Source organism: Artemia sp. Qi Xiang Cuo, chromosome 8 (genome assembly GCF_049724085.1).
Source record: "Artemia sp. Qi Xiang Cuo chromosome 8, ASM4972408v1, whole genome shotgun sequence".
NCBI lineage: Eukaryota > Metazoa > Arthropoda > Branchiopoda > Anostraca > Artemiidae > Artemia > Artemia sp. Qi Xiang Cuo.
This window is the reverse complement of record NC_142801.1, coordinates 41359503-41384792: the sequence shown is the minus strand read 5'-3', so window position 1 is coordinate 41384792 and position 25290 is coordinate 41359503. Positions and strand designations below refer to the sequence as shown.

The 25290-nt window shown below is 36.6% G+C and overlaps 2 protein-coding genes across 11 annotated transcripts in view; one reads left to right on the top strand and one right to left on the bottom strand.

Annotated features, from left to right (window-relative positions):
* The window catches only part of LOC148949415 (uncharacterized), a 159799-nt gene that overhangs the window by 53358 nt on the left and 81151 nt on the right, over positions 1 to 25290 (bottom strand). For 2 of the 9 annotated variants that reach the window (XM_089093435.1, XM_089093437.1), the window contains exon 3: positions 17241 to 17611. Coding sequence is in view for 1 of the 9 variants with exons in the window: in XM_089093433.1 (XP_088949559.1) it covers positions 22602 to 22620 (19 nt within the window). In the remaining 8 variants the exon portion in view is untranslated. The other 7 variants (XM_089093439.1, XM_089093438.1, XM_089093434.1 and 4 more) reach the window with 7 other exon arrangements.
* The window catches only part of LOC148949414 (queuine tRNA-ribosyltransferase accessory subunit 2), a 120018-nt gene continuing 117685 nt past the window's right edge, over positions 22958 to 25290 (top strand). For both annotated transcript variants that reach the window (XM_089093432.1, XM_089093430.1), the window contains exon 1: positions 22958 to 23114. The gene's annotated coding sequence lies outside the window, so the exon portion shown is untranslated. The remainder of the gene's footprint in view (positions 23115 to 25290) is intronic.

Genomic DNA, 25290 nt, shown 5'->3' with positions numbered 1-25290 from the left:
CCTAGCCACTCTGGCATAAGTGGTAATCATCAGGTTGATGAAATAGCAAAAAATTCTATAAATATTGACCAGCCAAGTGGGAGACCAATCCCAATTAGAGATATTTACCGATGGAGGCTATCAGATATTAATTTTAATAAGATTAATCCTATCCTTTCCCCCTTTCCCAATAAGTATCTCTCTAAAATTTATCATAGAATTCGTTCTGGAACAAATGGACTAAATTTCCTTGCATTCTCATATAAGCTTTCTAATTCAAGTGGTTCAATTCCCCTGTCCCCTCTTTGCAGGCATTGTAATATGAATAATGAAACAATTGACCATTGCCTATTTGAATGTAATATGCTGACGTCTGCACAACATACCTTGCTTTGTAAACTGTTAAAATACTTCAAACACCACAAAATCTCACTATCAACCAAGAGCCTAGCCAACTATACCTGCACACAGAGCATAGAAATCGACATCTATCATCTTATATTTGAACTCCTAGAGTTGAAAGATCTGCTGAAAGATATCTGAATATATCTTATAAATATGAGGCAATCAAGCCAGTAGCTCTGGAGCCCACAGAGTGAAGCAAAAGGAAAAGGGCTAAATAGTTTTACTGAAAAGCCCGCCTGCTGTTAAATAGAAGAAGGTCAATTTCATAGATGTATTATTAAATAGACACCAACCGCATGGGATATTGCGAGTTCCTTGCGCTTTTTCTTCTTTGCCTCCAGTACATGCTTTAAAGACTAAGACCTTAGCTCCTCCTGTACCTCAAGAGGCACACAGGGCGTCTGTTAACAGCCTCCAATCATCCTGCAAATGAGCTGCGGCGTAAATGTCCTCCCACTCTGGGATTAAGGATACGTGAAGGGCTATCCTGTCCCACTCATATGTCCTGTGAAGCGTGTTTTTGGGCCTTCCTCGCCGACGCGTGCCGTCTGGTTGCCACTGGAGGGTCATATTCGGTAGTCTCGATCTTGGCATATGGATAACATGGCCAAGATAGCGCCATCTTCGTTGGATATCTAGCCGAAAGTTTTTGCACTCTTGTAGAACTTGTTCAGTTTTTGAAAGGGCCAACATGGTCCTTACGTTCCAAAATCCGATTCGTACTGGTTTATTCGCGTTCAGAAATCTGGTCGAGGGGCATGCATGGGTTGTCATCATATTGGGATTTGATCCGAGGTTTTTTACAGACGTGTCTTTTGCACATTCTTTTTCTACGGGAGCGACTTGCTAGGCCACTGCCCAACCGGTTTCTTCGGCACGGCTAGGGGCAGGGACGCCAATCCCTGACCGTGGGGCCGGAACCCCCCAGACCTACCACCCGCAGAGGCCGTTGTCCGTAAATCCGGATCCTCCGCCCTTTCGCAGTTGTCCTTCTATAGGGGATCCTCCCACGATGGTGTTCTGCTTCACCATGCAATTTAACCCATTGCTGGGAGAAGGTGTGTAACTGACGGGATGTGTCCACACGCCGGTGGGTCCTGCTAAGTGTACATTCGAGGGGCCTTCTTCCTCCTCCGCCTGTATTTACAGCCCCCGGGCGTAAGTTACATGTCTTAGTTAAAGACTAAGAGTTACATGAAAAACAGGTTTTCTCTGCCTTGTGAAGTGTTGCTTACTCCATGGCAAAAATTTGAACTTCAGTTTTTTGGGATTGAAAGGGCAAAAAAAAGGTACCTAGGTTGGGTTAGGTTACATATTTAATATGTGCTAAGCTTTACCCCCACCTCCCTAATGTGCAAATATATAGCCCAAATTTGTTTATGAGCATTTATATTTTTATCCTATTTGGTTTTATTTCATTAGCATTAACAAAACTTCACTTTTTGCATACTTACCAGATTCTTAACAGGCCCCAAAAGTACTCTTAAAACACAAGGGCCATTTAATTCGAATAATAACCCTTTTCAAAACTTCTAAAAATGTCAAAATTTAGCGTAAAAAAAGAGGTATTGAGGCAGGAGAAACCCCCCTCGTGTAAGTAATGATTTCTGTTTGTTTTAAGTTTTGATGTTGCTTCTTAGTTTCAGCTGAAGAAATTTTTTTTTAAATTTAATTATACACCAAAGATACGTAATAATAAGGTCAATGTTTAGCAATATAAAACTGATTCATCAGAAAAAATATGCAGACTACACCTCCTCCTTCTGTGAATGAAGGTTTACCATTCTCCTAAAATATCTTTGTTTTAGTCTGTGTATCGCCTTTAGTCTGTAAAAATGACTACTATCGCCAATGCGTTTTTCAAAGAAGATTATCACCACAGCCCCTACCATGTCTACATACCTGGTTGTTTTTGCCTCCAAAGACTGCTTTCTGATGCGCTCAGATTTAGCAAGTGGTTTCATACAAGCTCTGGTATCTATTTAAAATTATAAATCTATGGTCAATTTATGTTGACTTTATTGAATTGGATAAACCCTACTACAATTATACCACACAGAAAGAAGAGGGGCAAATGATCTGCTTTTCAGGACACACCTTGATTGTCTAGAGTTGATTGATTAGTCAAATATTTTGACTGATTTATTTGTCAAGCTTAAGATATTACAAATATTTTTAGACTTTTCCTTTACTAAATGTCAAAACCAGATCCACCTGCCCCCATGAAGGGGGAGGGAGGAGGAGGAGTGAGCCCTATCCAGAATGCAATACTCTCCCCCATCACATTCCTGATCCTGCATTAGGAATTGAAATCTAAATGTCTGATGCTAGCCACACAAACACTATTTACAGTAGGTTGAATAGTTTCTTGGAAAAAAAGCTTTTGGCCCATTTTAATTTGGGTTCAGCTCTACATATTCTACCAAACATGTAATATAGCAGCTATACCATTCCATAATGATGCCACGCAAAAATGAGTACTACCTGCAACCATATTAGTGGACATAAAAAAGCATTTGACACTATTTCTCACAAAATTCTACTATGTAAGTAAAACTGCTTCAGTATTGCAGGACATGTAAATCCTCTAATAGAGACCCTTGCCATGGCACCCACTAGCTATTACGGCTGGAGCAGCTTGCCCTGGTTACCACAACCCCCCCCCCCCTCCCCCTGAACAGCCCTCCCTGTTGAACAGAAAGCAAACTTTAGAGGTGAAGGGCTACAATACATTAAACAATATCACATCAATGTTTTGGCTTGTTTTTTTTTGTATATTAGGAAACACTTATTTTTATCTAATATATTTCTCCTTGTCTATAAATCACATGGGAGAAACCAAAACACATCATGTAATGAAATAAAACAATGGCTACACTCACTAATACCCAATTCCTGTAGAAGTTGAATTGCTACATGTCTAATATATAGGTAACCTATGTTGAAGATTGTACTACATTCTCTTTGATTATATTTCAATATTAGTAGCCTATACAATAAGTAGTCTTTGAATGCTCTCTGATTACCTATTGTGCCTGCGTGACTTGGGACATGTTAGGATAACTTAAGAAGCAAGCTTATTTTTCTTTTGGTAACTAGGGTAAATATTCTATTGGGTCTTTACAGACAAAATTATTTGAAATGCTCTCAGCATTGACCAGCTAAGTGGGAGACTCATTCCCCTGAGAAATATTTCTCAATAGAGATTGTCAGAAGTTATAATAATAATAAAAAAAAAATAAACTGATTTATATCCCAACTCCATCCCAAAATACATCATAGAATCAATACATGCTCAAATTGCCTAAATTTGCATGCTTTCTCTTACCAAGTCTTAAATAAAACAAGTCTTGCCCCATCATCCCAACATTATGGATTCTGGAATATTCAAAAGAATGAAAGGATTGACCACTGTCTATTTGAATGTAATGTCTTAATGCCACCAATGTATATTCTTCAAAATATACTGTTGAACTGCCTCAAAGCATGAAAACTACTACCTTCAGTCAAAAGCCTGGTTGACTGCACCTTCATATACAGAATTGAACCCAAAATGTGCAACTTGATAGCCTGACTAGTCTAACTGGAAAGCCCATGAGGACTAAAAGAAGAAGAGCAGTAGTTTTCTGGGTGGCAATAATCCTAGGGTCAAAGGATTTACTGAAAGAAATCTGAGGATATCCATTAAATAAGAGGCAACCAAGACAGTAACTCTGTTCAGCACACAGAGTGAACCAAAATGACAAGTGCTGAGTATTCTCGACTGAAAAGCCTCCCTGCTGAAATAGATGAAGAATTTGGAACAAAGGCTTCATTCTAAAGCTATCACTACTTACAGCAATCATAGTTTCACTACTCTCAGTACTATTTGACAGCTATCCTAAGGGTATTGATGGTTCCTGATGCCTGGTTGGTTGATGGAGCAAGAGAGTTGGTATGACAGTTAAGTTTTAGCTGATCATCAACAATGATTTACAGATTGTTATTCTTGCTTTCTCTTACCAAATTCTCAATAAAACAAGTCTTGCCCACTCATCCCAACATTATGTATCCTGCAATATTTAAAAGAATTAAAGCATTAGCCCCTGTCTATTTGAATATAATGTTTTAACACCACCAAAGTAATTAAACCCAAAATGTGCAACTTGATAGCCTGACTAGTCTAGCTGGAAAGCCCATGAGGACTAAAAGAAAAAGAAGAGCAATAGTTTTGTGGGTGGCAATAATTTGCAAATGTTTATATCAATAATAAAGGCTTTATCCTAAATCTATCACTACTCACAGCATTCATAGTTTCACTACTCTCAGTACTATTTGACAGCCATCCTAAGGGTATCACATAATACTTTTGATGGTTCCTGATGCCTGATTGGTTGATGGAGCAAAAGAGTTGGTATAACAGTTAAGTTTTAGCTGATCATCATCAATAACTTACAGATTGTGGGATTCACCCACTAAAAATTCTTTATGTTATAATTTCTACTATATACAATGTGTATTATATAAAAACGTCTTCTTCTTCTTCTATTTAACAGCAGGCGGGCTTTTCAGTAACACTATTTAGCCCTTTTCCTTTTGCTTCACTCTGTGGGCTACAGAGCTACTGGCTTGATTGCCTCATATTTATTAGATATATTCAGATATCTTTCAGCAGATCTTTCGACTCTAGGAGTTCAAATATAAGATGATAGATGTCGATTTCTATACTCTGTGTGCAGGTATAGTTGGCTAGGCTCTTGGCTGATAGTGGGATTTTGTGGTGTTTGAAGTATTTTAACAGTTTAGAAAGCAAGGTATGTTGTGCAGACGTCAGCATATTAAATTCAAATAGGCAATGGTCAAATGTTTCATTATTCATATTACAATGCCTGCAAAGAGGGGACAGGGGAATTGAACCACTTGAATTAAAAAGCTTATATGAGAATGCAAGGAAATTTAGTCCATTTGTTCCAGAACGAATTCTATGATAAATTTTAGAAAGATACTTATTGGGAAAGGGGGAAAGGATAGGATTAATCTTATTAAAATTAATATCTGATAGCCTCCATCGGTAAATATCTCTAATTGGGATTGGTCTCCCACTTGGCTGGTCAATATTTATAGTATTTTTTGCTATTTCATCAACCTGATGATTACCACTTATGCCAGAATGGCTAGGAATGTACTGAAAGTAAGTTTTTATGCCACTTGAAGCAAGATTATCAATAATACTGAGACAATGATAAGTGTCAATGTCCAACTTATATTGAGGAGCTGAGGCCAGCAACTCAAGGCTTGATAAAGAGTCGGAATAAATGATAATATTATTCGAATTTTCAATCAAAGATTGGTTTTGCTTAAGGTGTTCTAATGCCATGATTATGGCATTTAACTCATCAGACATTATAGATAAATTATTAAATAATCTCTTGCCCATTGCAATTTTCAGGTGAGGAAGGAAAACACCACTTGCAACCTTCTCATTCATTTTTGACCCATCAACAAATATTTGGAAGTGATTTTTATAGGTAATTGTATTAAGTTCTGCAAATTTTTTCTGAACAAAAGCAATGGGGGTTAAATCTTTATTCCATTTTGAAAATTCAGTATTTATTATGGGAAATGACCAATTCCATGGAGGGGATTGGGGAAAGTAGGTGCAATAGACTTTGCTGGTACAGGGAACTTCTTTTGAATATTGGCATACTCATCTGCAATACCTATATACATGGCTGGATTTATTAACCAATTATGTAATGTGTGTGAGCTATTTGACTCAATTTTTGAAAAAATTTTTATCAAGTGAAAGCTACGTCTCTCACTTATTGTTGTTAATCCACTCTCCATAAGTAGAAACTTGGTGCTTGTGGGTTTCCTAAGACCAAATATGAGACGTATTATATCGTTTTGTGTTGCTTCAATCTTTTGCATCTGGGTCTTTGCACATGCACCATAGACAATGAGCCCATAGTCAATATGGGGTCTTATATGTGATTTTATAAAACTGGAGTAAGGTTTTCTCCTTACAACCCCAGGGTGTGGAAAGAAGTCTTTTTAGTATATTTGCTTTTCTATAGCATTTTTTTATTGTGTTTGAAATGTGGAGGTGGAAATTAAGTTTTTGGTCAAGCATGAGACCTAGATAATTAATATTATTATCTTCTGGAATAGTTGTTTTATTTAGAGTTAGTTTTGCATTAACATGGTTTCGCTTCCGGTGAAATTGGATTATTTTTGACTTGGTGGGTGCAATGGGTAAATCTGAATGTTGAGAGAATTTTTCAAACTGGAAAAGTGACTTTTGCAGATTTGACTGTGCTATCTGAAAGGTGTTGCCAGATGACCATAGCACCAGATCATCAGCATATTGTAGATTCGTGTGGGGTAGGTTCATGTCCCAGAGATATAGGGCAAATAGGAGGCAACTGAGGACTGCTCCCTGAGGTAGGCCTTTGGATATTGTCTTTTGGGGTGAAGAGGCTGAACCAACACAAACAATGAAACTTCGCACTTCTATGAAGGATTTAATAAAGGATACTAGCTTGGGAGGTACTGCAAGGTTTGAAAGTTTATTTAAAAGGATTTGGTGGTTCACATTGTCATATGCTCCTTCAAAATCAAGGAAAGCTGCCACTAGGATATTATTTTTTGAGAAAGATTCATTTATTGCATTTGTTAGCAAAATGAAAGCATCTGTTGAGGAGTGGTATTTCCTGAATCCAGTTTGAGTGTGTGGGATCATGTTATTTTTCTCAACAAACCAGAGGAGTCTGTGATAAATCATTTTCTCCATTATTTTCCCCATCACAGGTGTAATCATTATGGGCCTATAAGACTCAGGGTTATCTTTTGGTTTATTTTTCTTTAGGATTGGTAGGAGGGACGAAAATTTCCATATATTGGGGAACCTAGAGGATGCCCAAGCGTGATTATAACAATTTAGCAGTTCTTGTTTGTATTAAGGTGTGATATTATTTATCAATGTAGGGTGTATATTGTCATAGCTGCTGCTAGTTTTGGACCTGATATGATGTATTGCATTATTCAATTCCTGGATTGAAAATGGATTAGTTATGTACTCGGATCCTGGGCGTGGTTGGCAACTAGGGTTCATAGGAATTGTGGACAGATTGCTTTGATTGTTTGATGTTAGCTTATTAACAAAAAGAGTTGCAAATAGGTTAGCCTTTTCATTATCATTTTCATAATGGGTATTATTATGTATAAGCTCATACAGGAGTGGGTTGGGAGAAGTCTTTTTCCCATATATGTGGCTTATGACTTTATGTATAATTGGCTCATGCGTTTCTCTGGAGAGATTATTTGCAAAAGTATTCCAGTATTTATATTTAGCATCTATTATAGTCCTTTTTAGATTAGATTCTGCTTGTAATTTTTTTAAATATGTAGTAGGTGTTGGTTTTTTTATGAATTCTGTCCTACCTGCCTTTTTTATCTTCCATTTATTTAGGCACTCATTTGTCCACCATGCTTTAGGAATTTGTTTAGGGAATGTTTTCTTAGGTGTTGTCCTGGGGATATCATGATTAGCTGTATTTATTAGTAAAGATGTCAAGGCTTCAGCATGTGTGTCAACTGTTGTGTTAGAAATGCATGAACTTTGGGTGAAACTTGTAATTTCATCATTTAGCTTATTTTGGAAAATAGACCAATTTGCTTTAGTGTTGATATATTTGGAAGTATGAGAAGAAGTTTCAGCAGGTTCATTTAGGGAGCAAACTATAGCAAAGTGGTCTGTACACAGACTATCAATTTTATTTATGTAAATTTTGTTCAAAAAATTTAAAGACACAATTTGTAGGTCAATTGTGTAGAATTTGGCACTTTTGGGGTTAAAATATGTATTTAGGTTTGGAGGGGTAGCAACAGCTAATTCATTATTATTTGAAATCATATGCTCAATAAATTTACCAGCTTTATTTGCTGGTTTATTCCCCCACAAAAGGCTGTGGGCATTGAAATCACCACAAATAATGATGTTTTTTAACATATTAGAATTATTTATATAATTAAAGAAATCCTTGGCATCTGAAGTTTGGCCATTAGGGTTATAAAAGCTTATTATGTAGGTTTTTAAATTATTCAGCCAAACACTTATACCAATTACATCAACATCATTTTCAAAATCTGGAAAATTGATGCCACAAAATTTTATATTATTATTAACTAATAAAGCTACACCACCTCCTTTTCTCTCTGAAGATCTATCCTTTCTCAGGATAGTGTATTCCAGAGACTTAATTTGTTGATTTTGGGTTAAATGAGTTTCCTGGAGGCAAGCAATATTAATGGAATTATTATTCATAAATGGTATTAGTTCATTTAGCTTATTTTCTGTGAGTGATCTTACATTCCATTGGAGTATTGATAAATGTTGTGTTGTTGATTTATTCTTCATATGACTGTGTATCAATGTTCAGCTTTGTTAAAAGTAAAGCAAGATCTTTTTTTGCTTGAATGAGCATATCATCTGGGATGTAGATTTTTGCCAATTCTGCAATAATTTTTGTTTTCTGTAGTTGATGTATGTTCATGGCCTGAACTGCATTCCAGTTTAGAATGACTCAGCAGCTCTTTGGGGATTGCATTTTCGGTTGTGCATCCTGTTTGTTGGTGAAGGGATTGATTCCAGGTAGTGTTTCTGGTTTGTTTCTTCTTGGGAGGGAGGGCCAGGCTGGCCTCATCTCACTGGAAAACAAGGCTTGCTGGCTTGGTGATTCCTTCTGATAGGGATTTGAGCTAGGGGGCTTAGAAGATATTGTTTTATATGGGGTGCTTGATGCATTTGGGGCATTTGACTTGGGGGTTTTGGTTGGTTTCATTACAGGCTTTATTTGGTATTGTTGGGCAGCATTTGCTTCCATTGCTGCAAAGGGGTATGGGATGGCCTTCTCTGTTGATATTTGGAGTGTTAGAGCTCTTTTCTTGTATGCAGGGCATAATGATTTATTTGTAGATTCATGTGGACCTTTGCAATTGATGCATGTAGGCTGGGTGTTTTTGCAAGTTGTCAGCTCTTTAGGATGGAAAGATTTACAATTACTACACTCTTGGAGAATTTCATTGCATTTGTTTGTCGTGTGTCCCAGTTTGAAACACTTCTGACACTGAATAGGCTTAGGTTTGTATTCCTTGTGTGGTTTGATTTGCCCAAATAGGAATAATTTTTCTGGGATATCAATTTTATCCTTTAGTGTGAATAAGAAGGATCTACTAGTTTTTAGGCCAGTAGAGTTAGGTTTTCCAAGTTGGGTAACATCCTCAACTGGGATTGTGTTTCCAGCCCTATCTGAGAGGCCTTCTTTTAACTCCTGAGTAGATATCTCTGGGGGAACATTATAAACTACAATTTTTGTTGGTGATTGTTTTGGGTTCCAATTAGATGCAATAATTGGGATATTCAGAAGGGATTTAAGGTTAATTATTGTATCTGCTGATTTCTGATCTTCTACAGCTATAAGCAGAGATCCATCACGGTTAATGTTAAGAGAGAACATTGATTTAAGCAATTTAAAAATTGCAACTCTTATTGCAGTAATCAATTTTATTTCATAGGGGGTACTGGGTGTAATTTTAAGGTAAATTCGTAAGTTTTTGGTGGAAGGATCTTGGGCAGGGAGAGGGGAAATGCTTTTACTTGGGGAGATTTTTTTCCTTTTTTTAGAGCTTCTATATAGGACCTCTTGAAACCCATTATCATCATTTATGGTTGCATTAGGACCTACAGTTATCATTGTCCTATTCTCTGAATTGGAGCTATCATTAGAACTTTCAGATAATGTGCTTGACCAGCCAGGATGGGTATCTTTCACTATGGAATTTGATTTGGGATCTGGGGGGACGTTTTTTTTGGAGGACTTCTGAACATTGCCTATTGGAAAAAGCTTTAAACACAAATATAAAACTAAAATAAAAAGGGAAAATAGATTATATCAAACCGTCTGCACTATACTATGGGAAGGATAAACACCACAGTATAGCCCTGAGGATGACTTGAGCAGAATAGGTTTGGTACAACTACTGATTAGAAGCGATAATAATCAAGAAAATATATTTCGATTTTCTTGTACGGTTGCTGTTGTTGTTGTGTACGTTATATTGTAGTATTATATAATCATGTTATATTTCTATAACGCCATAGATTACATTTGATCAGCCGCTTTTCATGTAATTAGTCTGTGCGTTAGTCTGAGCAGAGGGAAATGCACCACAAAACAGCCAAAAACCACACCACACAAAAAAGGCTCTGAAAGGTGCACAGTGGAAGTGTGTGCTGAATGCAGTACAATGTGATTCTTGGCTTTGTGCTGGGTGCCTTTCAATGTCTGATACAGAGTACAACATATTCAACAAAATGAACCAAAGACTTAAAAGTGCTTGAATGTACCCATTTTGCTAAATCAGCAGTGGCAAACAAACCGTCTCAGACACTGTAATAACTGCACTACAAGAACATAGAAATAAAATGCAGGGTATGTTTGACTCATTCAAACAGGATATGAGTGCTTCTCTGGACCCTGTCAAAGCTAAAGTCAACAATCTTGAAGAGACCATCAAAACAAAAGTGTCTGTGTCAGAGGTCAAGGACATTGTAAACTGTGTTATTGCTGATAAACTAAAACCAACATTCACAAAATAGTCAGTCAAGAACAAGACCAAACAACCTCTCTAAAATTGAATATCCTTAAATGTCTTGAAAAGGCATAGAAGACTGGATGTGAACAAAGCTGCTGGGTCAGATACCCTAAAACCCAGACTTTTAAAATGTCTTGAAAAGGCATAAAAGACTGGATGTGAACAAAGCTACTGGGCCAGATACCCTAAAACCCAGACTATTAAAAGAAGCAGCTGAACAAATTGCTGAGCCAATAGCAGTAATTTTTGAGATGTCACTCACTTCCAAAATGCTCCCAATTGACTGGAAGCAGACCAACATCAATCCCATGTTAAAGAAAGGGAGAAAGAACAATACAAGGTCCTTGAGAACATCATAAATGATGCATTGGTATCTCACCTTAAAAGAAATCAGTCACTTTGAAAAAGTCAGCATGGTTTCTGTAAAGGTAGATGTCATATTGCTCAATCAATGACTTTGATAAATTACAGCATCAACTTCTTCTCCTGGAAACGGAAGCATACAGGGATGATATAGTTGCCAAGATTGAAGCCTTTCTTACTGGAAAAGCTCAGAGGGTAGTAGTTTATGATGCCACCAGTAAAGCTGTTTATCAAATTCCTGTGATTAGTGGAGTTCCACAGGGCACAATCCTGGGATTTTGTTCAGCAACTATCTAGATGGTCATCTGAGTGGGGTTTGCAGTTCAACATGTCAAAATGCAAAATCCTACATCTAGGACACAAGAACCTTAAATGACCTTACCATATTGGAGATAACCTACTTGAGGTTGTAAATGAGGAGAAGTACCTGAGGGTTATTGTTGGTGACAAACTAAAGTTCCACAGCCACAAACAAGCTCAAGTTGCTAAAGCAAACCAAGCCCTAGGGCCCATAAAACAAACATTTACCAACAGGAAGGTGTATGTGGTCAGAAACTGTATAAAGCTATTTTACATCCACATCTGGAATTTTGAATGACCCTGGTGTCTCCCCAGTGCAAAATGGATGTTAAAGCACTCAAGAGAGTCAAAAGATAAGCAAACAAGCTCATACCAGCTTTGCAAGACAAGCAGTATGAGGAGCACCTTGTGTCCTTCCAATTCTCCACTCTAGTCTATCAAAGGAAGAGAGGAGATGCAATCACTTCTCACAAACTACTTGGAAACAACCTCTCAGGTCAAGTCTTCTCCTCATCACTTGCAAGTACAACAAGAGGTCACACAAAGAAGCTGCAAGTCCCCTATTGCCAATGACATGATCATTGGCACTTCTTCTCTGTATGCACCATCTCTTACTGGAACAGCCTCTCTGAAGCCACCATCCAGTCCCAAACCACAGTTGCATTGAAGAAAGGAGTTAATCATGACTGGGCCAATGCAGAGTGCAGGCTAACCAGGGATGCCAAACCATAGTCATGTCACACCACCAGCAAGATGTCCTACAGGAAGCTCATCACCAGCTTATCTCACTGGATATACAATTTAAGGTAAAATCATCACCAAGACTCCACCAGGTGCTACTGAAAATCCAACCATACAATTTTGTCACAACATTCCACCTAGGCAAGGACATTTTGTTTTACTAATGCCCTGTTGTATTTGTATCTCCTTGACAAGGATGCAGGGATGCAAATGGATATTGAATGATATGTACATCGTGATATATTGCTCCTACCAATCAGAAATGACTGATTTGAAAGGCTCAAGTAAGAGATATTAGCAAACTTACAATTAGGCAAGCTTGCTGATACAATTGGTTCTGTGAAGCAAGTCCTGGGGCTTAGCCAGTAAATATATGCAATTTCATATACTTGTGTAAAACCTGAGGAGCAGGCCTAGCACCTCCTAATAATGTTGTGCAATTTTTAGATTTGTTTGGTCAACCTTGTTAACTGGAGTAGCAAAACCCATTCCAAATTCTACATTTGGCTAAATCAGGGTATTTAGGAGCTTAATGGGGTTTATCACAGGAAGCTCTCTTTATTGTGAGCTTAATTACCTTGGGTACTGCTGGCTCCAGGTATAAGTTCAATTTGAGCTTGTCACCAGTGAAGACTCCCAGATGTTTATTGCAATGACTGGTGGAAGATGCATCACTGATATAGATGTTGAAGTCTTTGACCAAAAACCAAGCCTGGGGGTACCCTGCTTTCTATGTCTGCTGATTCTGAGAGGAAAATTGATCCACCATCCCAATATAATTTTGCCACTTGGTTCTGTGGTAAGAAATTGCATCATCCAATTTATACCTTCATCATGAAGACTTATAACATAGAGTTTAGACTTGATTCTTCTGTGACATACTTTATCAGATGTTTTCACTAAATCTAATAATATTGTAACACCTGGACATCCAATGTCTATAAGTTTTGTGATATGCTCATATGTATCAATCTGGTTTCTATCAACTGATTGACTGGGTCAGAAGACATGTAAGCCTTTTTCTTTATTTCACCTTCCTTCTCATGTAGAAATATTTTGGATCATAGGCAGACTGGCTGGCAGTGGTTGTAATTGTCGCAGTCTATGCTCAAGTTCATGCGAACAGGTGGTTTGGAAAGTCTACCAGAGTGAGTGGCTCTTCCCTGGAGTGTCAGTACTTGTGCTCTAGTTTCAGGGGGTATTCCTGTGCAAGGAGAGAGCTCACCTCTTTGACTCAATACTTCCATTACTTTCTCTTCCCTAATGTTTGGTATTTCAGCCTTGTTGTTACTGCTAGACATTCTGGCATTGGAATAACCTGGAAAAGGCATTTCCCCATCACCCTCTATTGCTGCTCCATTTAGGTGTATGTCTTGTTCTGGGTACTGGTTAAAATATCATGGCCTTTGCTGGATATGTTGGTGTAAGTGCTGACTCAGTTGTAACTGGGTCCAATTTGGGATGTAGGTGGTGCCTGTTTCTATGAAGCAAGCTGCTGTCTTCCATATGTACCATGTATGACTGCTCTGGCTGCTTCAACTTCTTTTCTACCACACCTTTGTGCCATCTACTACTCTCATCAAATTTCACCCACACTTTCCCTCCTGGGCACAATTCTTTCAGCTCCTTGGCATTCTTATTGTGAGCACTCTGTTGTTTACCTTGAGCTTTCTCTCTAACTTTCTCAAAACATTTTTTGTGACTATTTTTGGCTGCAGATGTGATGGCAGTGCTGAGATCATTGACAGTGTCTTTCTGCTCATAAGCAGCTGTACTGGTGAATATGCTCAATCAATTGGAGTGTTTTGGTACTCTAACAATGCAATATATGGATCTGTTTGACTTTCTGAGGCTTTTGTCATTATCCTTTTTGCAGTCTGGACTGCCTTTCCACTCATCCCATTCAATTGGGTGCATTGGGAACTTGCTGTGATGTGGTTGATATCCCAAGTTTTTGTAAAAACTCCACTCTTCTGAGCTGAATTGTGGCATATTATCAGAAGTGATTTGATCTGGTATACTGTATCTTGCAAAATGCATTTTCAGTTTTGAGATCACTTTTTGTGAATTTGAAATGACAAGCTTATTCACTTTAAAAAATTGACTATAATAGTCTATGGTGATGTGATTTTCCCTGCTACTAAATGTAAAAATATCCACACCCACACATTGGAATGGATACTGGAGGACTTCTGAGGACACTAGTGGCTCCTTCTGTTGATTCATCTTATGTCTGGCATATATTTCATATCTAGACACTATTTGCATAACATCTTTTGTGATGTTAGGCCAAAATACTGAGCTACAGGCTCTTTCTTTGGTTTTCACAATTCCACTATGTGAAGAATGAAGCTGTTGCAGTATAACTCCATGAAGTGTCTTGGGCACTACAATATGTTGGCCTTTCAGTATTATACCATTGTTTGTAACCAGCTCATCTCTGTAGTTCCAATATTGTAGAATTATACATGGTACTTGTCTTTGCTCATTAGGCCAGCCAGATTCAATGATATCTATTATTTTTTTTGGCTTACTATTTCTCAGCGTTTCCTCACAGATTTTCTCTAGTTTGTTTCTGCTCACAGAAATATCTCTCTTTGCCAGGGTGGTACTGAAATGACAGTTCATATTTCTGGAGCACTAGCATCATTCTTTGCAATCTAGGTGGCCCTCTGTTTATAGGTTTTGACAAAATTGCCTCTAGTGGTTTGTGATCTGCTGTCACAATGATCTTTCTACTGCAAATGTATTGGTGGAAATGTGTACAGGCAAATACAATGCCCAGCAGTTTCTTTTTGATTTGAGAGTCCTGCTATTCAGTATTACTCAGAGACCTGGAAGCAATGGTTACTGTTAAGTGATCTGCAATCAGCTGAGCACTAATTCCATGCTGTGATGCATCTGTTATCACTTCTACCACAGTGATTTCAGTATCAAAATATGCAAGATTGCTGCAAATGGCTTCCTGGATTCTGACTCTGGCCTGGTTGTGTACTGCTTTGCATTCAAACTCCTAGGCCTTTGCTAATTCCCAAAGTGGTTGGTTTGAGGTGGAAAGGGCAGTAATATATCTTGACAAATAGATAAACATGCCTAGGAGAGCCTGCAACTCATCTTTGCTTTTGGGGGCTGGCATTTCCCTGATTGCTCTAAGTTTGGAAGGATCAGGTTTCATACCTCCTTTTGTCAGTATATGACCAAAATAAGGAATAGCTTCAGCATCAAAGAGACAAGCTTCCTATCAGCTTCCTATCAGGCTCTTTTGTACTACTAGCCATTCCAGCAACATTGTTAACAATCAGTAATATCAATATCTCCAAATGCATTTTCCATCCACTTTTGGTACTCATCCTGAGCTGATATGAGCCCAAAAGGATATCTCTTAAATCTAAATCTTCCAAATGTGGTATTGAAAGTGGTTAAATTGGCAGACTCCTCATCCAAAACCATTGACAAGTAGCCATTTCTAGCATCAGTCTTGGAAAATTGCTCTGCTCCTGAACATTTTAATGCAAAATCATCAAAACTTGGATTGTAGTGATTTGGATGTTTTATGCATTTACTCAGATATACTGGATCCAGGCAAATCCAGATTGTACCATCTGGTTTTTTAACCAGAACAATGGAATTGACCCAGTCTGTTGGTTTCTTCCCTTCCTCTATTATGCCAAGGCTTTCTAGTCTGTCAAGTTCTTCTTTTAATTTTGGCTGAAGGGCATAGGGAACTCTTTTAGGTGGCTGGACAGTTGGTACTGATCCTTCCTTTGAGTAAATGTGACATTTTCCAGGCAATGTGCCAATACCATGGAACACATCATCATACTCCTCAAGGATATGTTGCACTTCAGGTCTGATTGAACCCTTATAGGGTACCTTATCACACAATAGGCCAAGCACAAATTTTATCAAGTTCATCTGTTCACTTGTTTCTCTACCAAGTATTGGACCTTTGTTGGTTTCCACAGCATGAAATGCATGAGCCTGTGGTTCTTGGTCCTTATACTGAATTACCATTGGTGCAACTCCAAGCACCTTTAGGCGGCATCCGCTATAGCTTGTTAGGACATCCTTACTGGGAAGCAAAGTAGGCCTTGGTTTCAATGACCTAAATTTGTTTGCTGGGAGAATGTTTGCATCAGCTCCTGTATCAATTTTGAAGTTTATGTCTTGGTGGTTTTTAGGTAGGTTAACTATAATCATTGGATTTAGCACTAAATCAATACTAGAGTCGATAGATTCAATGAAATACTGGTTATTTTCTTCATTCTCAATGGGAAAACCTTCAATTTCATTGTCACCTGCTTTTGCAAACCTTTACAAAATGGTTTGGCTTCCAACATTTGGCACAGATTTTCCCTTTTGCAGGGCATTTGTGTTCACAGGAGTATGCATTCCCATAGAAGTAACAACTTGATGCCATTGTCTTTTATAACACCTTTTATTTGTGTATGGCTTCAACTTCTTATTTTACAGCAATGGTACTTGGTTTGTTTTTCATTTTTGCATGGGTCTCCACTACTGTTTCAATTGCTTGACTTGTTTCAATAGCTTTTATTAGTGTCAGTGTTCCACCTTCCCTTTACAGTCTTTCTCTTATCCTGTCACTCTGCATACCAAATACCAATCTATCTCTCATCATTTCATCTGAACTGTTTCCAAAATCACAACCTAGGGCCAATAGCTTTAGTGCTGTCACATATGATTCAATTGTCTCTCCTTCTTTTTGATTTTGTTTGTGAAAACTGAATCAAAAAGAAGATGGGGTTTGAGATGGGTTCAATATGCTTACTGAATTTTTTCAGATATTACTTACTTACTTTACTTACTTAACTCCCATCTGGCCGGATTGGCTGACTTGGGGCTTCTCCTCTGACAGAACTATGGCAAAGCTTTTTCAGATATACATCCACTTTATTCTTTTCTGTTTCTGCAATTTGAAATGTGTTAAATAGATCTTGCCCCTTTTCTCCAACCCATATAAAAAAGTATGAGCACTTTCACTTTTTCCAGACAAAGGTCCTGTAAACATCAGTTCAGCATATTGGCAAAATAGCTTCCATGAGGTTTTGAGACCATTTGATGACCAGTCAATTGTTGGGCAGGGTGTGCTGTCAATTCTGACATCATGTAATGTATTTCCTTGTCAGACTTCAGGTTTAAATATAATCAATTAATGGAGATCCACTACCTATAAATGAAGCACATAAGCAAAAGCAAAACAAGCAAATAAACAAAAGCAATATATTTCATAGCCAAGGTGGTCTCAGGACATATTTATGTTAAGCCACTATTTAATGTAACAATACCAGACATATAATAATTTAGCTTGCCTTGATTGTGTTATTGTAAAGACAGTAGGAGCAATGAAAATGTTAAAAGTAGCATAGCCAAGGCTCAGGGTCACAGTTGAAAACAGTTTGGAAGAATAGTAAGATAAGTCTGCAAACCAAGATTTGAATATTGGAAGCTACATTGATGAGTGGTCAAATATGATTCTGAAGCTTGGGCAAAAAAAAAGATGAGGATTTGCTAGTTGTTTTCAAAAGAAATTGCCTATGGATTGTCCTGGGTACCCGGCTTCCTGACCATATTTCAAACAGTTGAGATGGCCAGGCCTATTCTGCAGATGAAGGATGACAGATGGCCAAAAATCCTGCCTTTTTGCCAACCACCTAGGACTAGACAGAAAGCAGGTGGTTTTAGGTTGGGGTGGGAAGATTTCATAAAGAAATATATAAGAGAAAGAAGAACTTCCTGGGAGGGTATAAAAAGGGAGGCTTTGAATTGGTTGAGATGGAGAATGAGCATGTGTAGCTGTGTTGGCCTTGGGCAGCTTGGTTCTGCAGTGATTTGTTGTTGTTAGTAGTAGTTATAATTTAGTATCTAGGCCTATTTCAGAGTAAACTGCCATAAACTATATAATTGTCAAAAATCTGGTCATGTCACTTAGTAATCAGCAAACTTACAGATATTTCATCAAAAGCATTAAAACAATAAAGACAATCAGATAACATAGCAGCATCTGCTTTTTTTTTGGAAATCAACTACTACTTCAGTAAGCCATCTATTGTAAGATTGTCTTTTATAGAAACCATGTTTGGCAGAGTGACACAGTTAATCAAACTTAAAATAAGTGTTAGAAATTGCTCTAACCAATCAGAAATTACCAGTATACTGAAAATGGATAAATTTCTTTAATAAAAAAGTGGGAAAAAACTTTCTTATCCAATCTTATTGCTCATTTTCAATATGTTTCAATGTTTCAACTGTAAATGGAAAGGCAGTGGGGTCTAAGACTAATCACTGATATCTGGGGTAAATGCTTTGTTGTACAAATACTTAATATATGTTGGAAAAAATTTCTTGGCTTCTTTAGATCTTCTAGAAGCTGATTTAGATCTTCTCTTAGAAGATTTGTTGATTACTGAGCTAATTCATATTCAAAGAGGAGATGTTGCAGAAATTTGCCTGAAGTGTGACATTGACAACACTTAGTTAAGGTACAAAACTTAATTTGAAAATTACAAGAAGTTTAAGTCTATAATGCAAGGATTAATCTTTGACATTTGTAGAAAAGGGGCTGGAAAGAATTTACTTTTTTTTAGTATTCCTCTCATATAAGGGCTGTTTTTTAGCACTAAGATATTTAATTTTTTCTGCAAAAATTATCATTTTTTCAACTCATCTTTGTTCTAAGATCTTACACCTCACTGATATTAGCAAAAACCATGAAAGATGCTATCTTTCTGCCACATAGAACAATGATGATATACTCATCATTGTTCTCAGACTGCTGATCAGAGCAGAATGATGAAAGACGTTTGCATAAAACAACAAAAGATGTAAGATCTTAGTTCAAAGATTTCACTTTTAAGCATTTTCTGACAAAAGATGTAAGATCTTAGCACATTGATGAGTGAAAAATGTCCCTATAGTATCTAAGTGAGGTAGGTCTATTCTGAGTAAGAGGAATAATCTTTATTATCTTTAAAGCAAAGGAGTCAGCTAAATCATTGCCTTTTGTTCCTTGATGGCTAGGGATTTGCTAGAAGTGCATGTTCTTCTGATTCAATAGAGACCAACCAGTACACTTCTTAGAATAAGGATATCCTTGTCTGGCACTCCAAATTACCTTAAACCATAGTTTGAGCAAAATTCAGATTTCAATTCTGGTTATGCTTTGTGATGACTTCAGGAGGTTTTTGAGTATCTTGTTATGTTCTGGTTGCGGATTTGGCTTCCTCCTCCCTCTCCTGTAGAGACCCAACTGACATGAATACTCTCTGTCTAGAGTGCCATTGAACACTCTAGTTGACAGAATTCTCTTAGATTTTGCCAAAGTCTGTAATTGCTGACTGAAGACAAAACTAACAGCTATCAGCATCTATCTGTAAGTTGTAGAATAGGTGATGCAGTTCCTTGCAGAAGAAAGCAGAGTTAACGTGTTTGGAGGCAATGGGCAAGAATTCTCCTTGGGGTTGACAATGGTGTGCATGAGGAAACAATCTTGAGTCCTACATTATTGAAAATTTTTATTATTGATGCTCCATGAGCTGTCAGAAACAAGATGAGACTTTATTTTGATGATTCAAAGCTTAATGGGTCCACAGAGTCATCAGCATTAAGACCTTCTAAACAGGAAGACCTAGATTTCACTTTCACTTGGGGTCTGTATAAGGCTGTAACCCAGGATTTTTTTCAGAGGGGGTTTTACTTAAAGATTTTTTTTTGTTTGGGGGGGGGGGGGGTTAGGTTGAGAGGAACACAAAAAAAACGCATACATAATTTGTTTATATCCATTTTTTTTATGTTTTTACAAGTCAAACAAACATTTGGGGGGGGGGGGTTAAAACCCCCCTAGCCCTCTCTCTGGGTATGGCCTTGGGTCTGTAAGTGGAAGCTTAAACTTAACATTCAAAAGTGAAAGACAGTTTATTTTGGAAGAAAGAATGTAAGTTGGCAGTACCATATGAGTCAAGAGGATGACTAGACAATTGATTGACTCTCCAGAAGCTGAAATAGATTTGGGAATTTTCACTGATAAGGATTTGAAATTCTATAAAAACAGTTGCCAAAGCATCTCAGACCCTTGGGATAATCAAGAGCACAGTATACAGAAGGTCATCCAAAGTTAAGACCAAGCTGTACAAGGGTGTTGTGTAAATATTTCTAGGATTTGGAATATGTGTTGCAACACTGATGAATAAGGTTGATCAGTAGAAAATAGAATCTGTCCAAAGATATGCAACAAAACCTGTTGACTGATGCAAGAGGGCTCTTTTAAAAAGTGTCTGAAACCCATCAAAAAAGGCATTCTAGCAAAACAAAAAGTACAACATCAGAAATACCATTGATGAGAACCTAAATAGGACTTACAGCCAGGGAAATCCTGAGGGGGGGGGGGCTGCCCTGCCAAATTTTTTGGCATTTGGTAAATTTTTGCTGAAGGTGAAAATTTCAGCAGAACTTTTGCAAAATTGATCTAACTTCAGCAAAATTCTTGATTTCTGCAGAAAATTTGGCATAATCAGGAAGTGAGTTGGTAAAATTTATGAAGATTGCCCCCCCTCACCCAATAAAATTATCTTTGGAACACCCCTGCTTACAGCTCCTGATCTTGAACAACAGGAATAAAGTGATAAAGTGAATGAGTAAAAGTGTTAGGAATAAAGTGAATACACCATTTGATGCCTTTTTTATGCTGATTACAAATATAGTAATCATTTCTATTGGAAATGAATTTCAGCCTCCCCCCCTATATATGCTGATTCAGGGTTAGGTTGTAGAAATATATACCCTGAATTGGCATATATAGGGGGGGGGGCTGAAATTCATTTCCAATAGAAATGATTACTATATTTGTAATAAGCATAAAAAAAGGTATCGCGTGGTATACTCACTATATGCATAAGTCAATAATATGATTTGGTATAACTTTAGCCTACCTATTTTTGCATGGGTAGGCCTACAATTAATGTATCTTTTTTTTGTTTCTGATCTTTTGTTAAACAGGGCACCAATACATCCTAAAGAGATGTCAAAGTTGTTGTTTGCTAATTTTTAATCTATTTTGTTTGAAGTATTTATTTCAATTTACACCAGAGTCTAAAAATAAAGCTTAGACAAGGTAAAAAGTTACCCTTTGGGGGCCCATTAAGGGTTAAAATGGAATTTGCTCAAGAAGCAATTATTGAATTTGGAAGGAGCATAAGAAAAGGTATCAAATAACATGTTCATTTTTTTAGCTAAATTATGTTATTATACTATCAAAAGCCAGTGAAAAAGAGATTGGAAACCCAGATTATGGTTAAACATTTCTTGTCAGAAATTCAGATGGGTCTGCATTCTAATCTATGGTAGTATACATGTTGGTAAAATTCTACTCTAGCTACTTTTGACTATCTTAGAAAGGGGTTAGGTTAAGAAAATGAAACTTTCAGGGATGGGTCTACAGGCAAAAGTATGTCCTGGGAAGATATTTTGAAGTACCCACCTCCACTCCTTCTCCCTCTAGAGGGTCCTGACCTTTGAAAATATGTGAGTTATAGAAGTGAAACCTTGCAAAATAGATCTTCTGCTTAAATGAAGTACAACAAAATTGTTTTCAGCTTCACAACTTTGCTCAATCCCAATTTATAAGGTTTTAAAGGTATGCAAATACATTTCCTAAATTTTGGAAATAAACTATTTATGTGTCTTAAAATTCTGCTCAAATAACTGAAATTGCATTTTCAGAGCTAAAGCCAGAGAAAAAGAAACTGATAACTGAAAATTAAGATAAAATGTTGTTTTGTCAAAATTTTAATGGGTAGGCTATAGACCTGTCATTTAGGCAAATTTCATGACCCTCTAGAGGGAGAAGGAGTGGAGGTAGGTACTTCAAAATACCTTCCCAGGACATACTTTAGCCTGTAGACCCATCCCTGAAAGTCTCATTTTCCTAACCTAACCCCTTCCCAAGATAGCCAAAAGTGGCTAAAGTAGAATTTTACCTACATGTCATGTAAACAGTATTTTAAGTCGCAGAAATAATGAAAGGGTAGACACAGTAGTCTACCCTAGATATAGCCTAGTTTTGGCCCTGAAAGCTTCATTCACCTAACTCAGCTACATTCCAAGAAGCCTATAAACTAGAATTTTACCAGGTTAATGCACCACAAAATAAAAAATTGTTATACTAAGCCTCCACCTCTTCATTAGCTTTCGAAAATAAAGGCCATTGAATTGTTTACAATTTTTTTTGAATTGTGGTGTTTTGCATCTTGTTTTCTTCAACACTTTTATGTTAAATCAAAAAATGAAATTCTTAAATTAAACAGTGATGCAATTGTAAGATATCGAATTCGACAAATCTAAGTTTTCAATAATATCTATAGATGCAAAATATGATATAATATATTATATATAGATGCATAAGATGCATATATGATATGATAGTTATATGCTTCTTAACTTTTGATATCAGATTTTAACCGTATTCAACTTTATTATTTCATATTCATCTACGACTTCAGCTGTCATTCAAAAAAAGAAAGCGTGGGCTGATTGGTGGTTTAATAATTTGAACTGATCGTCCTGGGTTCATAAGGACATAAATATTAAAACACGATCCAAATTGACGATATTAAAAATTATCCTGTTCGATTTAAACACAATTGGACCAGCATAAAAATTGTTGTCAAGAAGCTCAGGTTTGTCTAGGCTCCTTACATTGTAGGCTATATCTAGCAAGATAAGGTGATGCTTGCTATATCTAGCAAGATAAGGTAAACATTACCAGCATGCTGGTAATGTTTTGTGATTATCATTTGACATCTCAGTTTAGCCTCCATTCACCATTGGATAAATATTGAGCAGTTCATATTATTAACCTAGCCTACAAATAAAGTGAGCATATCACTAGATACAATTTTTATGCTCTTTCTGAATATAATAATCACTTCTCAAAAATTCAATTATGAGCCCTTTTAAGACCCTTAAAAATAATAATTACATTCTAGCCTATATTTTTTGTGTGTAAAAATGAGTTATAAAATTTTTTTTAAACTTATTATTTCAATATAAATCCATTTTGTAAAAGTTGTATAATTAACAAGCATTGATTTGTCAAGATTAAATTGAAGAAAAAAAATTGGTAAATTTTTACCAAATCATATTAGCTATTGAGTTTCAAATAAAGTGAATATACCATTCAATGGCTTTTCTTATGCTGATTACAAATATAACAATCATTTCTATCAGAAATGAATTTTACTCTTGTTGAAAATTGCTGGTAATGTTTTGTGATTATCATTTGACATCTCAGTTTAGCCTCCATTCACCATTGGATAAATATTGAGCAGTTCATATTATTAACCTAGCCTACAAATAAAGTGATCATATCACTAGATGCAATTTTTATGCTCTTTCTGAATATAATAATCACTTCTCAAAAATTCAATTATGAGCCCTTTTAAGACCCTTAAAAATAATAATTACATTCTAGCCTATATTTTTTGTGTGTAAAAATGAGTTATAAAATTTTTTTTAAACTTATTATTTCAATATAAATCCATTTTGTAAAAGTTGTATAATTAACAAGCATTGATTTGTCAAGATTAAATTGAAGAAAAAAAATTGGTAAATTTTTACCAAATCATATTAGCTATTGAGTTTCAAATAAAGTGAATATACCAGTCAATGCTTTTTTTATGCTGATTACAAATATAACAATCATTTCTATCAGAAATGAATTTTAGCCCCCCCCCCTTATATATGTCAAGTCAGGATATATATTTGAACATATAGAGGTGGGGGTTAGGTTAGGTTAGGGGGGAGGGGGCTGAAACTCATTTCTGATAGAAATGATTATTATATTCATAATCAGCACAAAAAAGGCATCAAATAGTGTATTCACTTTATTCCTAACTCAATAATATGATTTGGTAAAAATTTACCAAAAAATCCAAACTTCTTCTTCTTCTTCTATTTAACAGCAGGCGGGCTTTTCAGTAACACTATTTAGCCCTTTTCCTTTTGCTTCACTCTGTGGGATACAGAGCTACTGGCTTGATTGCCTCATATTTATTATATATATTCAGATATCTTTCAGCAGATCTTTCGACTCTAGGAGTTCAAATATAAGATGATAGATGTCGATTTCTATGCTCTGTTTGCAGGTATAGTTGGCTAGGCTCTTGGCTGATAGTGGGAATTTGTGGTGTTTGAAGTATTTTAACAGTTTAGAAAGCAAGGTATGTTGTGCAGACGTCAGCATATTACATTCAAATAGGCAATGGTCAATTGTTTCATTATTCATATTACAATGGCTGCAAAGAGGGGACAGGGGAATTGAACCACTTGAATTAGAAAGCTTATATGAGAATGCAAGGAAATTTAGTCCATTTGTTTCAGAACAAATTCTATGATAAATTTTAGAAAGATACTTATTGGGAAAAGGGGAAAGGATAGGATTAATCGTATTAAAATTAATATCTGATAGCCTCCATCGGTAAATATCTCTAATTGGGATTGGTCTCCCACTTGGCTGGTCAATATTTATAGCATTTTTTGCTATTTCATCAACCTGATGATTACCACTTATGCCAGAGTGGCTAGGAATGTACTGAAAGTAAGTTTTTATGCCACTTGAAGCAAGATTATCAATAATACTGAGACAATGATAAGTGTCAATGTCCAACTTATATTGAGGAGCTGAGGCCAGCAACCCAAGGCTTGATAAAGAGTCGGAATAAATGATAATATTATTCGAATTTTCAATCAAAGATTGGTTTTGCTTAAGGTGTTCTAATGCCATGATTATGGCATTTAACTCAGCAGACATTATAGATAAATTATTAAATAATCTCTTGCCCATTGCAATTTTCA